The following is a 20,317-nucleotide window of genomic DNA, read 5'->3' on the forward strand; positions in this document are numbered from 1 at the left end:
TTCTGTTCCAGATTCAGAGGAGCCGACAATGGCCATCATGTTCTCTGGAGGCTAAGATCTTTCGGAGGGAACTACAGGTGGCTGGCTGCCCTACCTCAGAGTTAGCTCATTTAGAATCAGGGAGTTGGCGCTGGCTGGAGTCCCTCTCTGTAAGCTGCAGGACAGGAGGAGCGAGATGGATCTGCTGCATATCTATCCACTTTCTGGAGACTTTCGTTTTAGATAGTAAGATCTTTTTGCTGGACCTGGCCGTGAACTTTTTAGCCATAATTCCCACTTGATTCTGCTTCATCACTAGCAGCAATGATGGAAGTTATAGTGTAGGCAAGGCTCAGGTATTTTTGCTACCCTGTCACCTAGCCATGAATGGGAGAAGCGTGAAGGAAGGCCGGCATCCTACTCAGTCAGCCATGCTACCTTTTTGCTGCTGCTTTCAGAGAACAGTGCTTGCAGCTATACTGTTTTCTAGCATAGATGCAGGCTATCAGCTTTGCTTTGCACTGGACTGAATTGTAGATTCCTGTCTTAGGAAGGGCACTGTCTATTGACTTTGATTCTTATCTGCTTATTTTAACTTCCCAATCTTCAGGTGCTTACTGATTCCCAGTTCTGCCTTCCTGTTTTTCCCTTTGATATTTCCATACCCTCTGCTCCTTGTTTCCTCCCCCCCCTTCTCCTCTATTTATTTTGGGTCTGCACATCCTAAATTCAAAACTCCGGTCATCTGAAGAAGTGGGCTGTGCCCACAAAAGCTCGTGATACCATCTACATGTTTTGTTAGTCTATAAAGTGCTACCAGAACATTTGTTGTTTTTTAAGTTTATCCTGTACAGACTAACTTGGCTACCCCCTGAAGCTTCGCAACAGTACATGGTTAGTTAGTTGAGATGGAAGTTATAGTGTAGGCAAGGCTCTGGTATTTCTGCTGTCAGATGGGGGCTGCATCTTGCGCATGTGGCCCTCTGGCCGCTCCTGACTCTCCAGGGGTGCCAGTTCAGATTGTGGTGGTGCTGGGGAAGGTAACGTTAATGATTCCAGAGGATACTTAGGTACCTGAAATCTCTAGGGATTTGGGTTTGTGTGTAAGTAAATAACTTAGAAATTAGCTGATTTCACAGTATACAGAAATCCTGAAATATGTCCATCGGTAATAATTAAATTATTTACAGATAGGGAAAGCAAGAAAAATGCTTCCTGAGCACTTGTTAGGGTTAAAATTCAATGATATAAACTTCTGAACTGGGCTTGACAGAAATGGACGAATGAATGAATAGTTAAATCAACAAGTCATGTCTGGTGTTAGGATAATTTTGTGTATCCTGACATGCGATATGGTGGTTTTTGCTGTTTTGTTGTAGTCACACTGGTGCCTGGATGAGAGTCACAAGGTGAGTGAAGTAATATCTTTAACTGGACCAAATATTGTTGGTGATAGAGACAACCTTTGGAACTCCTTAGAGCTCTTCTCCAGGTCTGTGAAGCTCAAAAGGGCTAATCCCTCAACCAAAACTGTTTCAAAACAATTTTTTAAAAGATATTACTTCACCCACCTTGTCTCTCTGTTTGGGTTTTAACAGCTTTAAAGCTTAAACTGTTTGCATCTCCACTTCATCGTTAAAAAAATTATCAGACCTCTCTCCATAATTTCCCAATAACTGTGAAAATTAGAAAAAGATGAAAAGCTCAAAACGCTACACAAAGTTATAAAACATTCTACTAAGCCTTTTTATAAGCCAGAGCAGCAGGGGTGAAACATTGCACAGGAGATCTGGGGGGGGGGGAGGAGGGGGAGAGAGAATGGGAAAGAGTCTATATTCCCACTGAGTTCTTCTGAAACTGCAAGTCGCAACAATCACACCTTATCTGTTATTGATGATAAAATTCAACACTTTACACCTGAGTCTGAACAAAGGATCTAGTTATCTTACCCATTACAAAGATAGCTTCCCCAATTACCATTAGCTCACAGACATTTACCTTCCCCCCCCATCTCCCTTCTGTTCTGAAATTTGATTTGTCCTTTTCATATGTGTTCATTTTTTTAATTGTATCCTTTGGTATATATGGTTGTGAAAAATTTCTTCCACTATTTGATCTGAGGAAGTGGGTCTGGCCCACGAAAGCTCATCATCTAATAAACCATCTTGTTAGTCTTTAAAGTGCTACATAGGCCTGTATTTTGTTTCACCTTATCTTCAGATTCTCACCCTAGGAACCCCAGTGACTTCCAGAGCATGAAGAATATTTTCAGGTTAAGATGGAAGCAAAGAAAACGTCCTTATTGTTAATCTTAATGAAAGAACAACACTGCTCAAAAACAGCTTCAGCAAGGCCCCCTGATCTGAGAAAGTTCAGCATACTGATAAATACAACTTGTAGTGAAAACATAAACCAAACCTGAGGGTGTGGATAGGTCATTAAGAATTGAATGGAAGGTAAATGTGTTTCAATCATCCACTCTGACTCATTTCCCTAGGGGGCACATGGGAGAGCTGATTTCAGTAACACTCATCTCTGCACCCACCTGTCTCACACTGGGGAAGCAGCAGCAGGCTCCTCCCCATCCTAAAAAAGTGAGCAAAACTTCTGAGCCAGCTAGGGAAGCAGAAGGACAAGATCAACTGCTCATGGGGGAGGGCAATTTAAAGGTCTCCCCCCACACAACTCAAAGTGCTATATCCCCCTCCCCAGCCAGTAGCCCAGCCCTCCTCAGTTCCCCTATGGGGCTCTTAGAGGGAAAGGGGGGGAAAAAAGGGGATGGGTGGACCCACACCTGCTCCACACTAACACACACCCAGATAGCAGGGTTGCTCCAAATGCTAGCCAGCCAGCACACAGAGGGAAGCTGCACACACAGACACAATTCTTCAATCCCCACCAAACTCAGCTGCCTACCCTGAGCCTCTTCCAACATAGCCTGCCCCACCCTCTCACCACAGGGCTTCTACTGGTGGGGGGGGGGCCCTCTATCCCAGGGAGAATGGGGAGCCTCTGCCCTGGGCACCCACCCTGCTGCTGCTTCCACCAGAGCAGAGGATTTACCTGACACAAGTAAATGCCTCCGTCCTCCCTGATCTTAGCTGAGGTGGATGCTGGGTTTCCCTCCTTTTTAGCTGGCTGGCCCCATGTCAGGTCACATGAGACTATTCAAATGCACCCCCTCAGCACATCTCCCTGGCAGCCTCCCTGCCCCCTGGTTGCTCAGGTCTCAGGCTGGCAGAGCCTGTTTAGATACTGTTTTTGAATGAAAAGGTGTTCATGCGGCTAATTAAAAGGCTTCTTTGTTGGCAGGCTTGTGGATTGGTTATTTTTTTGGATGACTGGGTGCTTGCACATGCAGCTGTGCTTAGGCAAATCAGAATGATAAAAGTAGTGAGTAACTAAGTGCATCTGGAAATTGTAGTGGAGTAAAAAGTACAATATTTTCTAAAAACCTACTTGAGTAAAAGTCAAAGTATCACAAAAATAAATTACTTGAGGAAAGTACAAATACCAAAAAAATGTACTTGAGTAGTGTAATGAAGTGTTTCTACTTAGTTACTTTCCACCTCTGCTTCCAAAAGTATAGTGGCTCTAAAAATGAAAACAGTAGCATTCAAAGCCTAATGTGCATGCCACATGTTGCAACGGAGAGCAGAGCTTTCCACAATAAAAGTAAGAAGTAACTAACCGTGTACTGTTGAGAAGCTTCAGGGGGTAGCCGAGTTAGTCTGTACAGGATAAACTAAAAAAACAACAAATGTTCTGGTAGCACTTTATAGACTAATAAAACATGTAGATGGTATCATGAGCATTTGTGGGCACAGCCCACTTTTTCAGATGACTGGAGTTTTGAATTTAGGATGTGCAGACCCAAAATAAATAGAGGAGAAGGGGGGGGGGGAAGAAATGATGAAGGGGGGCAAGGAGCAGAGGGTATGGAAATATCAAAGGGAAAAACAGGAAGGCAGAACTGGGAATCAGTAAGCACCTGAAGATAGGGTAGTTAAAACAAAGTAGATAAGAATCAAAGTCAATAGACAGTACCCTTCCTAACACAGGAATCTACAATTCAGTCCAGTACAAAGCAAAGCTGATAGCCTGCATCTATGCTAGAAAACAGTATAGCTGCAAGCACTGTCTTGCTCTGAAAGCAGCAGCAATAAGCAGCAAAAAGATAGTGTGGCTGACTGAATAGGATGCCGGCCTTCGTTCACGCTTCTCCCATTCATAGCTAGGTGACAGGGTAGCAAAAATACCTGAGCCTTGCCTACACTATAACTTCCATCATTGCTGCTAGTGATGAAGCAGGATCAAGTGGGAATTATGGCTAAAAAGTTCACGGGGATAGACAAGGCCAGGTGCAGCAAAAAGATCTTACTATCTAAAACAAAAGTCTCCAGAAAGTGGATAGATATGCAGCAGATCCATCTCGCTCCTCCTGTCCTGCAGCTTACAGAGAGGGACTCCAGCCAACGCCAACTCCCTGATTCTAAATGAGCTAACTCTGAGGTAGGGCAGCCAGCCACCTGTAGTTCCCTCCGAAAGATCTTAGCCTCCAGAGAACACGATGGTCATTGTCGGCTCCTCTGAATCTGGAACAGAACGTGAAGATCGGGTTTTCATTGCCATAGCCTGCCCGTGTCATTGTCCTGGAGATTCACTCCTGTGGGCTGTTGAGTTTAGATGTTTCTGCAGATGATCTAAAATGCACCCAGTTACTAAGACAGTGGAGCATAGAAGCAGCATTTAAGAAATCAGGAACATAAAGCCTAATGGTCCGTTCGCTCCAGCATCCACCTTTACCCTTGGCCAGTACTTACTGTTGGGGGGAGGAACATGGAATGCTTGAGAAATTGGAAGCCGTCTGTGCTGTTCACAGAGGTAACTACTGTATCTTTAAGATGAAACTAAATATTAATTTGGATCAGTAGTTCAAAATTGCTGAAACGGAGTGCGACACACACACTATGCTTTCTTCCTTTGTGCATATTTTACAGGTATTCATTCTTTGTTATTGCCTTTCAGCTATAGTAAGAGCCATGCAGACACAAAGTACTTTAGCCCTTCGTCTCGGGAAAAACATCACAATCACCAACAGAAGACACATTCATTTGTTAGAGATGTCCAGCGGGTGACAATTCTGTTCTGAAAAAGTATTCAAGATTTCAACATACGTTTTGTTTCCCGTTTAGATGAAAACAAAACCTTCAAATGTTTTTGTGAAAATGGAAGTGTCTATAGCAGGGGTGGCCAACCCACAGCTCGTGAGCTGTATGCGGCTCTTCACCCCTGAAAGTGCGGCTCGCAAAGTCTCCTCTGTGGCTCACAAAGCCTCCCCATACACACCTACAAACACCCCTGGTTCCCTGGGCTCCCTGTGTGGAGAAGAGCCATCCAACAGGAGCCTGATGTGACCAAAAAGCTTAACCCATGGTTTTTTAAGGGGCAGTGTCCTTTTTTTTCCCCCCTCAACAATTCTAGTGCAGCTCTTCACATTTTTTCCGATGCTGTTTAATGGGTTGGCCACCCCAGGTTTATAGCCTGGTGCTACTGTCCAGGGTGCAGCAGATCCATGTTCAAATAATTCCTGCTCTCGAATGTTTCACCAGTTAACCGGTGAGGGCTGGAGCAGCTCCCTGCCTGTATGAGCAGGGGGCTGCTCCAGCCCTGTGGGAGTGGGGAGGGGGGGGCTGCTGTGGATGGGGGCTGCTCAGGTTCTCTGGAGCAGCCCCTGTCTACAGCAGGCTGGGTGCATTGCAGGAAGGGGCTGTTCCAGTGATCCGGAGCAGCACCTGTCCACGGCGTGCCCTGGCCCACCACATGCAGGGGCTGCTCCAGCCTGGCTGCTACAGCCCCTGCCTGGGAAGGGGGAAGTTGCTAGGGTTTGCTCCAACTTGGCTGGAGTGGCCCCTTTAATCAGTTAACCAATATGTTTAACTATTTAACCATTTACACAGGATTTTACATCCCTAGCTCTCGCTGATTCAGAGTATTTTTTCCATTCCAAATCACTCTAAATCAGGCAGAACCATGACTTGATTATGGGTCTCTCCCAGCACCGGTCAGCACCTTAACCTTCTGTCTTTCTCAAAAATCTTCCTGGTCACATCACCAAATGCTTTGGCTGTGACAACAGCATTTTACCAAAATGACGTTCAGCATAAGTGACCTGACTACCTCTAGTAGAACCCAATTCTGCAAAGACTTCCTCCAACACTTGACTTCCATGAGATTACTCAGGGTGCATAATCGAGCATGTGAGAGTATGCGCAGGACCAGAACTGTCCCAAGGTTGGCTTGGCTGTCTCACCTGAGTGAGGACTTCCAAGCAGTCCTCACGTATTATGAAGGTTCATCACAGTTGTTCTTTATTTACAACATCCTAGGCAGCTTCCTCTTTCTGTCCTGTCACCACAAAGCTTTTCTCAACTGCCATGTCCCTCCCTGGCATGAGGGGTGGGGAGAAGCAGTGGCCACTGTCTGAGGTTTTCTGCTTGGTGTCCCCTTCTGGTTCCCTCATTTTGAACCTGTGACCTGCACCCCTGACCTTGTTTGTCATTAGTTGTCGCAAGTAATCAGTTGAATTCCAGGTCCAGTGTTCCCTCCCACAAGACTGGGGAAGGGGCCTTTAGAAGTGGGCCAGTGCAAGCTTCCAAGGATTTCAAATAGCGCTGGGTGTCCTCTTCAGATTCCTTTGTTTTGACCCTTTATCCCTGAGGGTATGTCTACACTGCCACCCTAGTTCGAACTAGGGTGGCTAATGTAGGCATTCGAAGTTGCAAATGAAGCCCGGGATTTAAATATCCTGGGCTTCATTTGCATCTTGCCGGGCACCGCCATTTTTAAATCCCCCTTAGTGCGGACTCCGTGCCCGCAGCTACACGTGGCCCGGAGTAGGTAGTTCGAATTAGGCTCTCTAACTCCTTGTGTATGCCTTCGAATGCCTACATTAGCCACCCTAGTTCGAACTAGGGTGGCAGTGTAGACATACCCTGTTATATTCTTGGCTGTCCCAAGTTCCTGGCCTTGTGGATCTCCTTCCTTTGACTCTCAGGGGGTGAGGGGAAAGTTCACAGCCTGATGTATTCCTCCTCTGCCCTCCCTTCACAGCCAGGAGCAAGAAGAAGGCACAAGCTGAGCACAAGCAAGAGAAGAGGAAGAAGACCCAGTACGCGTGGCTGCGGCCCCATCCTCCTGAAAGGGTGCTGGGGTGGGGGGTTAGGGGCTGGCATCATAATCTGATATTTTTTCATTGCGCAGTGTCATATAAACAACTCAAGTTTCTCCTAAGAGGTAGATAGGGAAAACCATAACCACTGTACCCTAAAAGGCAGGGAAGGAGCTAGTTGGGAACCCCATACACTCTTTACACCTTACTGGAAAAACCTGGGACGTGGGAGGGCTTGCTTCTAAAGGCCCCTCCCCCAGCCTCATAAGAGGGACCACTGGACCCAGGTTAAGGGGACAACTAATAACAAACAGATTCAAGGGCACTAGACAGAGGTTCAAAATGAGGGAACCAGAGGAGAACACTAAGCAGAGAACCCCAGACAGCACCCACTGCTCCTCAAAGCTGTCTAGGGAGTTAGTGGAGACTTCCCAGAAGAACTCTGCCTGGATGTTTGAAATCAGGGAGGAGCGGAAGTAGGCCCCACAGTCACAGAGCACCTCGTTGTCCAGCATCCTCCTCCTGGTGTTATAGATAGCAGCCTTCAGGAGAAGATTGATGAAGAGGCCTTGCGATTTTGTGGCGCCAAAGAGAGGGGGTGCAAAAATAAACAGGTGCGGGGAAAAGTGTAGCCAGAACCTCGGCAGGAGGAGCCAGAGAAGGGGCTGCAACCGGGCACACTCCAGGTTCTCCCTCACACCCCACAAGGGGCAAGCTATGGGATACGCTCAAGTATCTCCCTCGTGCCATAGAATCATAGAATACTAGAACTGGAAGGGACCTTGAGAGATCCTCGAATCCAGCCCCCTGCCAGACCAAGCACCATCTAGATCATCCCTGATAGACAGGGCTCGACAAACAGTGACGAGATCTACTCACCAGCCCTGCACCGTGCATGCAGGGCCGGCTCTACAGAGCATGGGGCCTGATTCCAGGGGCGGGGCCGCACATGTGCAGGGCCCCGGGTGGTACAGCGCATGCGTTGCACGCCAGAGACATGACGCATGCCCCGTGCATCCCAGACATCACGACGCATGCGCTGTGCACCCACACATGCGCAGTGCCCCAGGAGTACAATGCATGCGCCATGCGCCTAGGATGTCACGACGCATGCGCCGTGCGCCCAGGGGCCCCGCACAAGCGTCGTGCTCCCGGCACGCACGTCGCTTCCCTGGGCATGGGGCCCCCACGCCGGGGATTCAGCTGAATCAGCCTAAGGCCGTCTCTGCACACATGTGCCAGACCGGCACTGTGCATGTGCGCAGTGCCAGTGAACGGGGCAAACGGAGCGACAGGCTGAAATCTACTTGCCACGGGCGAGTAGAAATAGCGATTTGTCCAGCCCTGTTGATAGATGTCTATCAAATCTGCTCTTAAGTATCTCCAATGATGGAGATTCCACAACCTCCCTAGGCAATTTATTCCAGTGTTTAACCATTGTGACAGATACGAAGTTTTTCCTAAAGTCCAACCTAAACCTCCCTTGATGCAATTTAAACCCATTGCTTCTTGTCCTATCATCAGAGGCCAAGAATAACAATTTTTCTCCTTCCTGCTTGTGACACCCTTTTAGATATTTGAAAACTGCTATCATGTCCTCTGTTAGTCTTCTCTTTTCTAAACTAAACAAGCCCAGTACTTTCAGTCTTCCCTCATAGCTCATGTTTTCTCGGTCTTTAATCATTTTAGTTGCTCTTCTCTGCACCTTCTCCAATTTTCCCACATCTTTCTTGAAATGCGGTGCCCAGAATTGGACCCAATATTCCAACGGAGGTCTAATCAGTGCAGAGTAGAGCAAAAGAATGACTTCTCGTGTCTTGTTCACAACACTCCTGTAAATTCCTCCCGGCATCATGTTTGCTTTTTTTGCAACAGTCACACTGTTGCAAGAAGGGGCAGGCTATGGGATAATGTTCAAGGTTCTCCCTCACACACTGCAGAAGGGGCAGGCGATGGGAGATGGGGTATGTTCTTTCTGCAGTCCACTCCTGAAACCGCTCTCTCAAATATTAACCAGAAGGCATCAGGGTCAGGCAGGCATTTTCCAGTTCCTGTCATGGGACTCATTAGCTTCTCCAGGTGCTGTTGCTGCACCTGGGACCAGCCAGCAATAAATTACTGTAGGCTTTATGGCTGTTTTGCCCTGTTTGTTGTTCCCCATAGTCTCCAGTCTTGTCACCCTGCCTGTGATTAATTAGCTGCGGGTTATGATCTGCCATTCACAAAGAGCGGTGTCACCCAGCGCCTGTTGCCCTGGCTATTACAGCCATTATATTTAGATGCAATCGGTGCCCACGGAGCTGACAGTCGCTGTGCTAATAGCTAATCTACCCCCCAATCCTCCCCCCCACACACACACACACACACAACCCCCACTCCCTCGCCCCAGGGAAACTCTGGGCCCTGCGCAATCGCCTCCCAGCCAGCTGCAGACACCACGTGCTCTAGCGGGGTCAATGACCGAAGGTAACAGCCGGGAGAAGGGGCGTGGCTCAGGCTCACGTCATGGGGCTGCTGGCTCCGCCCCGCCAGTGAAGGGCGGCCGCCCGCGGTGCCCTTCGGGCTGCCCGCTGCCAAGATGGCGGAGCTCGCGCCCGGCCCCGCCCCCTCACGCGAGGCGCTTCGCCCAATAGGGCTCGCGCGCCGGGAGGAGGGGGCCGCGCGCGCGGGTCTTTCAAGCGGAGCGGGGTGGGCGTGGCATCCCGGGCTGGGGATTCGCCCTGGCCCCTCCCCCTGTCTCGAGAGCGCTCTAAAGGCACCTGGCGTCGCTCGAGCCCGCTCTGCCGTGCGGGGAGCGGGAGGTTCGGCGCGCCCGTCTCAGGTACAGGCACGGAGGCTGCCGTCAGGTGCGAGGGCGGGACGGGATGGGGACTGCTGTGCCCCCCCCTCAGGCACTGGGGTGCCCCCCTCCGGCATGGGGGGGTTGGGGTGCCCCCTGGACACTGGGGTGCCCCCTGAGGTTGGGCGGGGGCTATGGAGGGGCTGGTGCAGCCCCCCCTCAGGCACTGGGGTGCCCCCTTAGGCATGGGGGGGTTGGGGTGCTCCCTTAGGCATGGGGGGGTTGGGGGGGCCCCCTGAGGTTGGGCGGGGGCTATGGAGGGGCTGCTGCAGCCCCCCCCCCCGAGGGAGGAGCCGGGAGTGCTCCCGGGGTGAGGGGTGGCGATGGAGAGTTTGCTTTCCCCGCTCAGGTACGGCTGGATGATGGAGGGGCTGCTCTCTAGCCCCCCTCCTCTCCTGAGGTGCAATGTCCGTCGGGGGCAGCTGCCTGCTTCCTCCTCTTCCCCCCCCCCCCCGTGCAGTGGGGAGCCTGCCTGGCAGCGCCTTGCACCCCGTGCGGGCAGCGCCTGACACCGGCTGCGTGCGCTCCCCGCAGGGCTGCCTGGCGCACACGCTCCGCCAAGGCTTGGCGAGGCGCTTACGCGGCAGCTGCCTCCCCTCCTGCAGCGGAGTCGGGGCGTTGGTTGCCGGGAACTTCCTCTCTGTCGTGCTCTCTCGTGAGCTAATGGCCGCCTCATGCTTTACAAACGGAACAGCCAAAGCATCCGGTCTCCTCTTACCGAAAGTGGCTGCGGAGGCTTGCATGCTCGTGGAGAGGGCGGCCTGACCTCCGCTGGGGCTCTTGAGGCTTTGTGTCAACAGAAGAACTGGAAATCCTATTCTCTGTTGTCCTCCCCTCCTAGTACAGCGAGCGTTTGACTGCTAAGCATGTTTCTCATGTGCTCACAATCTGTATATTAAACGTGCCCCAAAAGTAAACATTCTAGCTAGAAGAGCATTTGGTCTAGCACCTTGCAATTGAAATCTGCCATGATGTTTGTAATTGTTTATCACGCTCTCTACCTAGTTTCTAGACCTTTTTTGTAGAACACTTCCTTATGTACATTGTTATGACTGGATGAAGTCTCAACTTACTGTGGTGCATATGTCTCTAGAAAGCTGAGACACTTTAAAACAAAACTTGTGTATCTGTAGTTGCTGAGCTAAATTCTAAATCTTAATGGAACCTGTATTCTTAATTGGTATGGGGACTGGGCTCATCAAATGAGGCCTCTGATCAGATTTGGAAAATTCTTGGTCTGCTAACCATTCTTTTGAAAAGCCATGGTAACTAGCTAATGCTGAGGAATTTCCTCCTGCAACAGTGGTGTAGGTTGTGCTTTGTGTATATTATACCCTTTCTGGTGTAGCTGTCCTCTCAAAACTGTTACCAGTGTTTTGTTTTGTTTTGTTTGTTTGTTTGAACCAATTTCTGAAGCGCCCCCCCCCCCCCAAAAAAAAAAAACCCACAACCCTGCCTCTTTCTAACTATGAATGAAAATGTTTTGAGCCATTCTCGTTCCCAAAAGGGAGATTTGCACATCTGCCTCTATTGGAATACTATTAATATAGCTATTTCAAAGACTCGCAAGTTAGATTCCCCCCCCCCCCCCAAAAGCTCTGATGGAAACACACTGTAAACTGCACTCCATACTAGCATCATCAGTATTAAACAAACCCCGTTATCTGTGTGTTTCCATCTGTGTGAGTAATCTGTGGTGCCTCTTCAATACAGGCAAAGTGCATTTGGGTTAATGTACGCTGATAACCTCAAGCTTATTCATTCTGTGTCTGGAGACTATCATGTGACAAAATGATGACTCCTAACGTGTCTATTGGCTGAAATCATCAGGTTACACTTGCATGATGCTGCAGAGGGAGCCTGCAGAGAGAAAACAGTGCTGAAGCTATTCACATGTTGGTACAAGATTTCAGAACATTCAACAACCACCGAAATTGATAGTTCTTTCCACTGTTTTCAGGATTTTAAGAACTTCCTCTGTGCATTTAGAAAAATGTGAATATTGTTATTTAGCTACAGATTGAATCCCTCTAGTCCAGCACATTCTGGTCTGGCAACATCTGTGGTCTGGACTGTGGAGCATGAACTTAGCTGGATGCCAACTTATCATGGGTGTGGCTGTAAAATGTGTTTAGTCACCAGTCCTGGTGGCCGGTGTTCTGTGCTGTTAACTATCTCTAATTTACCCCTAAACGTCTTCTAAAAACCCAGTAAATAGTGGAAATGGAGGTCAGTATTGTCTAGCAGCATTACCAACAATTTTGGGAAATGCTCTGGTTGGGCACTGGTCAGGTCCAGAGCATGCTGGACTAGAGGTTCAACCTGTATTTGGCAGTTAAATCCAGATTGTCAGTAGGATTGTTACAAAGACTCTTCAGTGGTATTTAACTCGGGGGTTCTTTCATGATGTAGATAACATAATTGTGCCTTATGGATGTCCCATTGTCCTGCATTTTGCTTCAACTACCCCAGACTAACACGGCTACATTTCTATCACCCTTCCACTAGTAACACAACAAATGACAAATACAGAAACTGCTATTCTAACATTGTTGTGTGGCTTAGCAGATGGCAATGAAGGAAGTTGTAAATCATGAAATACTGTTGATCTGTTGAGACTACATTGTCTCAAGGTCTAAAACTGTTGATCTTGTTTCTTTATGCATGATCAGACTTCGAAAAGTTAAACGAAGAAAAATCTTCATCAGTGCTGTATAATTACAGTGCAGCCTTTACTAGTGAACAAAAATTACTACATGTGATGTAATAGTGGCAAGTTCAGGTTGTATACCTAGCCAGGTCCATTTGTATTCTGAATACCTGTAATTGTCTGCATTTCTCATGTAAAATGCATACATTTATCGTACAGTATAGAATCTCTCTTTTTGTAGAGCAGGCAAAGAAACGGAAGGCGTTAGCATCTGATTAGAAGTCAACTGAGAATTCTGGCACCCAGAAAGGGACAAATATTATTCATGCGGAGGAGAGGAACTAAAAATTAAGAAAAGACTTGCATCTATTACTCTTCCCTAGGCAGCTAGTTGTTAACGTATATTTCCCCATCTCCTAATTTGCTATGAGGAAGTAAACTACTGTTTTCGTAGACACTGAAATGATCAGCAGTGAGAGCTTAAAATCACATTACTCAGTAGGGATACCATTGACTTTGCTTGAATTTAAAAAATTCAGATTAGTTACAAGGAATATTGTTGAATACAAGAGTCTGTGGTGGTCCTATAACATCTTGTGGTTTTAAAAGCTTTACTGCTTCTGAGTTTGAAATTAAGTTGGGGGAACCCCATTCAGAGAAACAGACTAATAAAATTTTAATTTCCCTGTCTAATGTATTGTCAAAACACACAAACTGAATTTGCTATTGGCAAAGCTGCATTTGTGGGGAATTTTAACAAAGTTCCCCAGGTAGATGCTGTCTCTAATCTGAAACTTGGCTTTTGAAGCATAATTCCGTTGAAACCTAAACTATAACTACAGTTACTGAAACAATCTTTGTTCATTTATAGCAGGGGTGGAAAAAACAAAGAACCTTTGATATATAGTGAGGAAGCTGTAGTAAGGATGTCAACACTTTCTTATATGCATGACGCTCTCCAGTGTAGGAGAGGAAACTGCAGAAAAAAGTAATCTGAAATCCACATTTCCTTCCTCTCTCCATTATGGTCACATTCAAGAAAATAAAGGCTTACTTAACTTCCTCTAATTCAGTGCCTTCTGCACAAGAAGATCAAGAGTTAAAAACACAAATTTGCCATAACCATGTAATTAGAAACCTCTAACTGCTGCCTTTTTGTAAAGGTACAACCTGCTCTAAACATTAAGGCCAAATTAATTTTAAAATATAACAACCCAAACAGCACTGGTTCAAATAGTGGAAATATTAACAGTACTAAAGTTCCAATACAGGCAGTCCCCAACTTATGCGGATCCGACTTATTTCGGATCCGCAGTTACGAACGGGGCTTTTCTCGCCCCGGAGGACACGGACTGCGGGACCTCGCGGTCCCGCCGCTCGTGTACTCCGGGGCGAGAAAAGCTGCTCCACGTCTTCGTGGTCTGCAGACCAGGAAGATGCGGAGCAAAGCCGCGGAGGGGCTGGGGCTGCCGGGCAGCCCAGGCGCGCCTGGGCTGCCCGGCTGCCCGAGCCCCTCCGCGGCTTTGCTCCTCGTCTTCCTGGAAACCCCCCAGCAGACCAGGGAGACACGGAGCAAAGCTGGGGAGGATGCGGGCAGGACTGCGGCACATCTCTGCAGTCCTGCCGTCCGGGTTTCCCTGGTCTGCTGGGGGGCACAGCTAGTGCTCCCCCCAGCAGACCAGGCTTTTCTCACCTGGGGTAGAGCAGCTGGGGCTGCTGGGTTGGTCCTGCAGCGCCGCTCCTCGGTGCTACTGGACCAACCGGGCAGCACCCCAGCTGCTCTTCCCCAGGTGTCCCCAAGTCAGCCGCTGCTTAAACTGACCAGCGGCTGACTACAGGAAGCCCGAGGCAGAGTTTCTCTGCCCTGGGCTGCCTGGAATCAGCCGCTGATCAGTTTCAGCAGCGGCTGACTTGGGGACACCTGGGGCAGAGCAGCTGGGGTGCTGCCCTGTTGGTCCCCGCAGCGCCGCCCCTGCGGGGACCTACCTGGCAGCACCCCAGCTGCTCTGTCTTGGGCGTCCAGATTCAGCTGCTGTTGAAACTGATCAGCGGCTGATTCCAGGCAGCCCAGGGCAGAGAAACTCTGCCTCGGGCTTCCTGTAGTCAGCCGCTGGTCAGTTTCAGCAGCTGCTGAATCTGGAAGCCAGTTCCGACTTACATACAAATTCAATTTAAGAACAAACCTACAGTCCCTATCTTGTACATAACCCGGGGACTGCCTGTAATTAGTCTAATAGACATCAGTTAATGTCTCTTCTCCAAAACTGAACTGACCTGTTAAAATTATCCTGTTTGGTGCAGCTGGGGACATCAGAGCCTTGAGCAATCTAAAGTACTCTGGAAATATTCCTGAAGTTACTACTTCAGCATTCAGTTTTGCAGCTTTGTCAATCCCACAATATTGGGGAACAGCTGGGTGAGGTATTCTTTCTTAATGGACCAACTTCAGTTGGAGAGAGTCAAACTTACACAGAGTTCTTCAGGTCTGGGGCCAGATCTATGCTATCTCTTCCTTCGGTATAACTTAAGTTGCTCATGGATGTGAAAACAGCAACCTAATCATCAGTGGGGGCAGTCCCTTCTGCTAACTCAGCTACTGCCTAGAGTGGCAGTGGATTTATTTCCGCTGGCCATGTCTTCACTCATGGAAGAGTCCTATTGCTGTGGTGGATTTTCCAGTGCTTGATTTTTAGCAAGTCAAATTTAGTGAATTTTAACTGAACTCAAGGGTGTCCACACAGGTGTTAAGTACTCCTGCTCTTGCCGGGAGTAGAAGCTGGTGGGAGCTTCTGATCCTGTCGACCTCCTGCTGTGGGGATTGGGTAGTCCACTACTCTAACATCCCTAATCAGCAAAAGCTTATTGGGTAGTAAACTGGAATATCGACTACTCACTTCTCCCTCCCCTTGCTGCCTCTGAGGCAATAAAGGGAGAGAGAACAGGAGCTGGTGCTGGGGGGAGGGGGGGAGCCAATTTAAAAGCTAGTTCCCCCCAGCACCCTCTCAGCAGTACCACCGGCCCCTCTGAGGTAGTGGGGTGGTAGGGGGAAGAATAGGGAGGCTGCTATGGCAGCCAGGGCTGGCCACGGGTGGGGCTGCTGCTGAAGCAGTCTCCCCTATACCTCCCATGAACAGATGCTGCTGGACTCTGCACAAGCTGGGATCAGGACACTACCTCTGCATTTTAAATGCAGAGCAGCAATGCAGCTACCCCTGCTGCAGCTCTGCAGAATGGTCCTGTTGACTAATCATGTGGTAGATATAGAGCTAATTGTGTAGTCCATACAACTTGTAACTACAGTTTTACCTCCTTATTGGGGATGCTGCCAAGCTCCGCTTAAGGTATTCTGTGTAGCTGGAGTGATGTACCTTAAGCTATGCTGCCAAGTCTGGTGTAGACCTAGCCTCAGTGGGGGAGCTTTGTCACAAGGAAGGCTAGGATTTAGTCAGGATATTTTTAGTAAAAATCATGGTCTGTACACAAATTCACAGCCTGTTACATGCCCATGATTTGCAAACTGACTACATGGAGGCAGGTGGAGGGAGCGGTTCCAGCCCACTAGAGTGGTTCCTCCTGCCAGAGCTGGGTTGGTGTGGCCCTTGCACTGCAGGCAGGGGCTGCTTCCAGGCTGCACAGGCTAGAAGCCGGCAACCCAGCTTAGGGTCAGGAGTTGACAGCCTGGAGTGGGAGACCTGCAAGCTCATGTGGGCAGGCAGCTGCCCACACCACTGGCAAGGCTGCCAATTGCAGCCCTGTGGGGCTGAAGCCGCCTTGAACCTGTGGTGGGCTGATCTTAGGTAATAGTTAAGCATTATCTAGTAAGCATCACCTGTTAAGGGTGATGCTTTACCAGGTATTAGATTACCTGTTTACATCCCTAAGCAAACCATAATTCTAGCTTCAGCACCTGGCCAGGTCACTGTATAAGATTCATTTTTGTCTATACTACAGACCTCCTAGTTACACAGCTATCGCAGTACAGCCTGTGCTGCTGTAAAGTAAGGATGCAAGAGTGTAGTAATTTAAACAAGTAAACAATAAGCATGAGCTCATTGGTCATCCAAACTGCTACATGTGGCTGCTGGTCCAGCTCCCCCACTAGCTCCCAGGGAGCTGGCTGCTGCCCTGACTCTAACTATGTAACCCCTGAACTTCAGTGGTTACATGGTTAGCAAATTACATGTTTAACATTCCTACTGTAAAGTCTCCCAAGTAGCCACTCCCTTCTGAGGCGAGAGCTGTCCTTCCTGGATTAAGCCACATTAGTGACCTCAGCAGGAGTACTTCTCCCAGTGAAGCGTGGGGGGGGGGGGCTATTTTTTCCTGCCACACCCCTAACTGTCTTGTCAGTAAAACTTAAGTGGTATTGTAGTAAAAGTTCTGTTTAGTTACCCAGTCCACTAGCTAAACATTGATAGAAATGTAGCTTAATGATTAAGAAACCATTTATGCTAAATGGGACTAAGGTAGGAAGAAAAACAAGTCTTGAATAACTTCTTTCAAGAGAACAAGGGCAGTCAAGTTACTTACAAATAGTTGAGCTACAATCACCAGAACTATGGTGACCTTTTAACTCTAGTATTTTCAAAGCTAGATGGGTATCAAGTTACTCATTTCAGATTATAGCTAACTAGAGTATGTTAGCATGTGAACAAATGACTAGGTGTTCTAAATCAGGGGTGGGCAATGTTTGATCAGGGCGGGGAGGATATTCCAAGACTCTGGTAAGTAGCCATATGGATGGGGTGCAGAGGGGAACTTGGGCCTGAGAAGGTGTGGGGTTTGGGTTAAGGATGGGGCTGTGACTTGGTGTGGGATCTGAGGTAGTATGAATGCACCCACAGAGGCCTACTGGGGGAGACTCAAGACTGGGCCATTAATGCCAGCATTCCTGGTCTCATTCCATAGCTCCCTGCAGCAAATCAAGCCAAGCTAAACTACTACTAAGGTGTATTGTGCCTCTTTGGGGCATGCTGCTTTTACAGAAACACAGGCAACCTTTTTTAAAAAAAGTAACTGTTTTGGTCACTTGGCATAGAGAATCTTGTAATCCTTGGGTTAGCACAGAGGAAAAGAAGCTATGCCATATTCCACCCTGGTCAAACCAGTGTCATGATGAGCTACATAAGCCTTGATGGATTCTGTCTGGCATATGCGCACATTTCTCTCCAGAGTCCAGAAAGTTTGAGCACTGCTGTTCTAGACTATTTCTATAATCTCACACTGGTGGTGTGACTATCACTTAACTCCTATAAGAATTTCTCAGTGGGATAAGAGGCTAGTATGCTACAGATTGGCTGCGATCGAACAGCCCCATGTAGTATATTTTGCAGAGTTGCTCTGATGTTGCAAAATGCTTTAGAGGTGTAACTTACCCTCTTCTCTCAGCCCCACAGCTTACAGATGGTGCTTTATGACTAGTAACCAGCCTTCAACCTAAAATTCAGATAAATGTTTTTTTATGCCATCAGTAGTACCTTGTATTGACAACTTGCAAATTATTGTAATGTCTTACAGCCCTTACTAAAAAAAACCCAAAAAACCTCTATCTCTTAAAGGAGTTAACAGGAGGAATCTATTATCCTTTTTGTTCATAGGATTTTCTTCTAAGCAATAAAGCGTAATTCACCTATCCTGAGTTTGAGGTCTGTAATGACTAATGCAAAGTTGGAATAAAATTAACATTTCTTTTAGTATTGGGTTAATTTATATGAACAAACTCTCAACCTTGAAGACAAAATATTGAAACCATTAATTTTTAAATGTAGATTATGAAACCCACTCGAATAAGGAAGGTTCTAAACTGTCATTATTACAAAAATGAATTGTGCACACTGTTGAAAAATAGTAGCTGCTTTGCATTCAAGTGCTCCCTTGACTGCCTTCAGTACAGTTATCCGGCTGCTGTGTCCACAACAGCTGTGATATGGTCTGATTTCCTTTTTCCTGCCTGGAACTATTGACCATACAGAATCCTCAAAGTAATTGCATGTACTGGTGTTGCAGAGGGAGGAGGAACCAACACATGATTGCAGTCCTTCCATATAAGGAGAAGTGTGGGGTGATGGGCTACTTCCAATTGAAATGCAGAGAACACATGACATAAAATGCAATAGCTCTTCTGGTGGGCGCTATTTTAAAAATAAAGGATGTTACACGTTTGCTCGTGCTGGCAGATTGCAGAGGAGAAGCACTGGACAAAGGCACAGACGATGCACTGTATGACTCAACTCTTTACTGTTCTGATGATTGGGATTTTTGGGACGTCAAAGATCAAAAATTAATTTTTTGGCTAAACCGTGTAGGATATAAATAGAAACTTTTTTATTGTATAAAATTGTAAGTAGTTCAACTGAAGACTATAGTTCTAAAAATGAATGGGAAAATCTTCAACACTAACAAACTTTACAGAATATATTCCATAAATCTCTAGTGCCAATCCAGCACAGAACCAGATGAAGAATCTTTGTGTCTTTGCAAATACTTCAGCCTTCAGTGACTGTTTGGTTTTTTTTACTTGTTCAGGTAACTAAATGTTGGTAACTGTTTCCCTGAAGGTGTGTTAAACTGTTACTTTGTCACTTTGATCTTTGCAGGGACAATGCTGTCTGACTCAGATATGGCTACTGTGATGGTAAATTCAGCCCCCAACTCGGATGGTCCAGTGCCACATGCCGTGTCAGTTAGTGATATCTTGGTGAACAGTCCATCTAGGTTGGTTCAATTTCTTTATCTTTTTCTACTTTGGTAATCGGATCGGAATTAAAATGTAGACTATTGTGGAAGCCCACAAGGGCTTATGCTGGGATTTTTGTAAGAGTTCAATATTTGAACTATTGTTTTTATATTGTCTATAAAATCTCCTGTGAGGGAAGAAAGAATAGAATTTGCTTTACACAATGTAGTGACAAGCTTCTGAAATACTGTACTCTACATTTAATTTATGGTCAAAAAGCATTCTGTTCAGGCAGTCTGAACTCCTAAACGAGTATGCAATTAATGTTAACTAGAGGCAAACTTAAATTCTTTCAGATGGAAATATTTAGCACTTTTAGTTATTGAACATTGTACTGTAAATAGAACATTGGATATATTCAGGGAAACTCAAATGTAGGAAAATACATCTTGTTTGTGCCTGATGTGAAGGAAAACAAGGGTTGACTTTTGGGGGGGGGGGGTGTCAAAGTAAGCAATGTAAAGCCAATGGGGAAAACCTAAAAGTAAGAATCGGGATCTCTATCTTTTGGGAAAAATCCAATATAAATAAGGGGAGAAGGATGGGGAAGTAAAGGAGGACCAGTGATAGTCTGTTCTTTCACCTAAATAATTACTTTATATAAGCACTGCTCTAGAAACTGAGCAGGAGTATTTCAAAGATAATGGATATATCCCAAAACACAGTTCAAGGAAGTAATTTAAAGAGGCATCTCTCATCCTGCCTACTTCTAGCCAAAAGAACAATAACCCTGAGATGGTCTTGAAACATGCAAACCAGTGTAGCTCCAGGAGACCCAAATCTCCATAAGTCTGTTTAAGCCATTCTAAGCGTACACACCCCTGCCCCCAACATTACAATCTATTGTTCCAGCAGTGTGGTGTTATGTGCAGCATAAGCATTTCTTGAAGACCTATTTGGCCCTTGTGCTGGGGGAGCATCAGACACTTCAGAATTTTTTGA

At 47.0% G+C, this 20,317-nt stretch overlaps 1 protein-coding gene and 1 long non-coding RNA gene across 3 annotated transcripts in view; one reads left to right on the forward strand and one right to left on the reverse strand.

Moving 5' to 3' along the window:
- Positions 1–20,317, reverse strand: part of LOC142819024 (uncharacterized) — a 49,153-nt gene that overhangs the window by 27,657 nt on the left and 1,179 nt on the right. The window contains exon 2 of one of the 2 annotated variants that reach the window (XR_016348216.1): positions 18,015–18,075. This is a non-coding gene — a long non-coding RNA (uncharacterized LOC142819024). Of the gene's footprint in view, positions 1–10,707; positions 10,846–18,014; positions 18,076–20,317 lie in introns of those variants that run through there. The other variant, XR_012896707.2, reaches the window with a different exon arrangement.
- Positions 18,548–20,317, forward strand: part of ACSBG2 (acyl-CoA synthetase bubblegum family member 2) — a 28,588-nt gene continuing 26,818 nt past the window's right edge. The window contains exons 1-2 of the mRNA XM_006126801.5: positions 18,548–18,858; positions 19,236–19,353. Of these exons, the coding sequence (XP_006126863.2) occupies positions 18,789–18,858; positions 19,236–19,353 (188 nt within the window). The 5' untranslated portion in view covers positions 18,548–18,788. The remainder of the gene's footprint in view (positions 18,859–19,235; positions 19,354–20,317) is intronic.

This window comes from Pelodiscus sinensis, chromosome 32 (assembly GCF_052426305.1).
Source record: "Pelodiscus sinensis isolate ZL-2025 chromosome 32, ASM5242630v1, whole genome shotgun sequence".
NCBI lineage: Eukaryota > Metazoa > Chordata > Testudines > Trionychidae > Pelodiscus > Pelodiscus sinensis.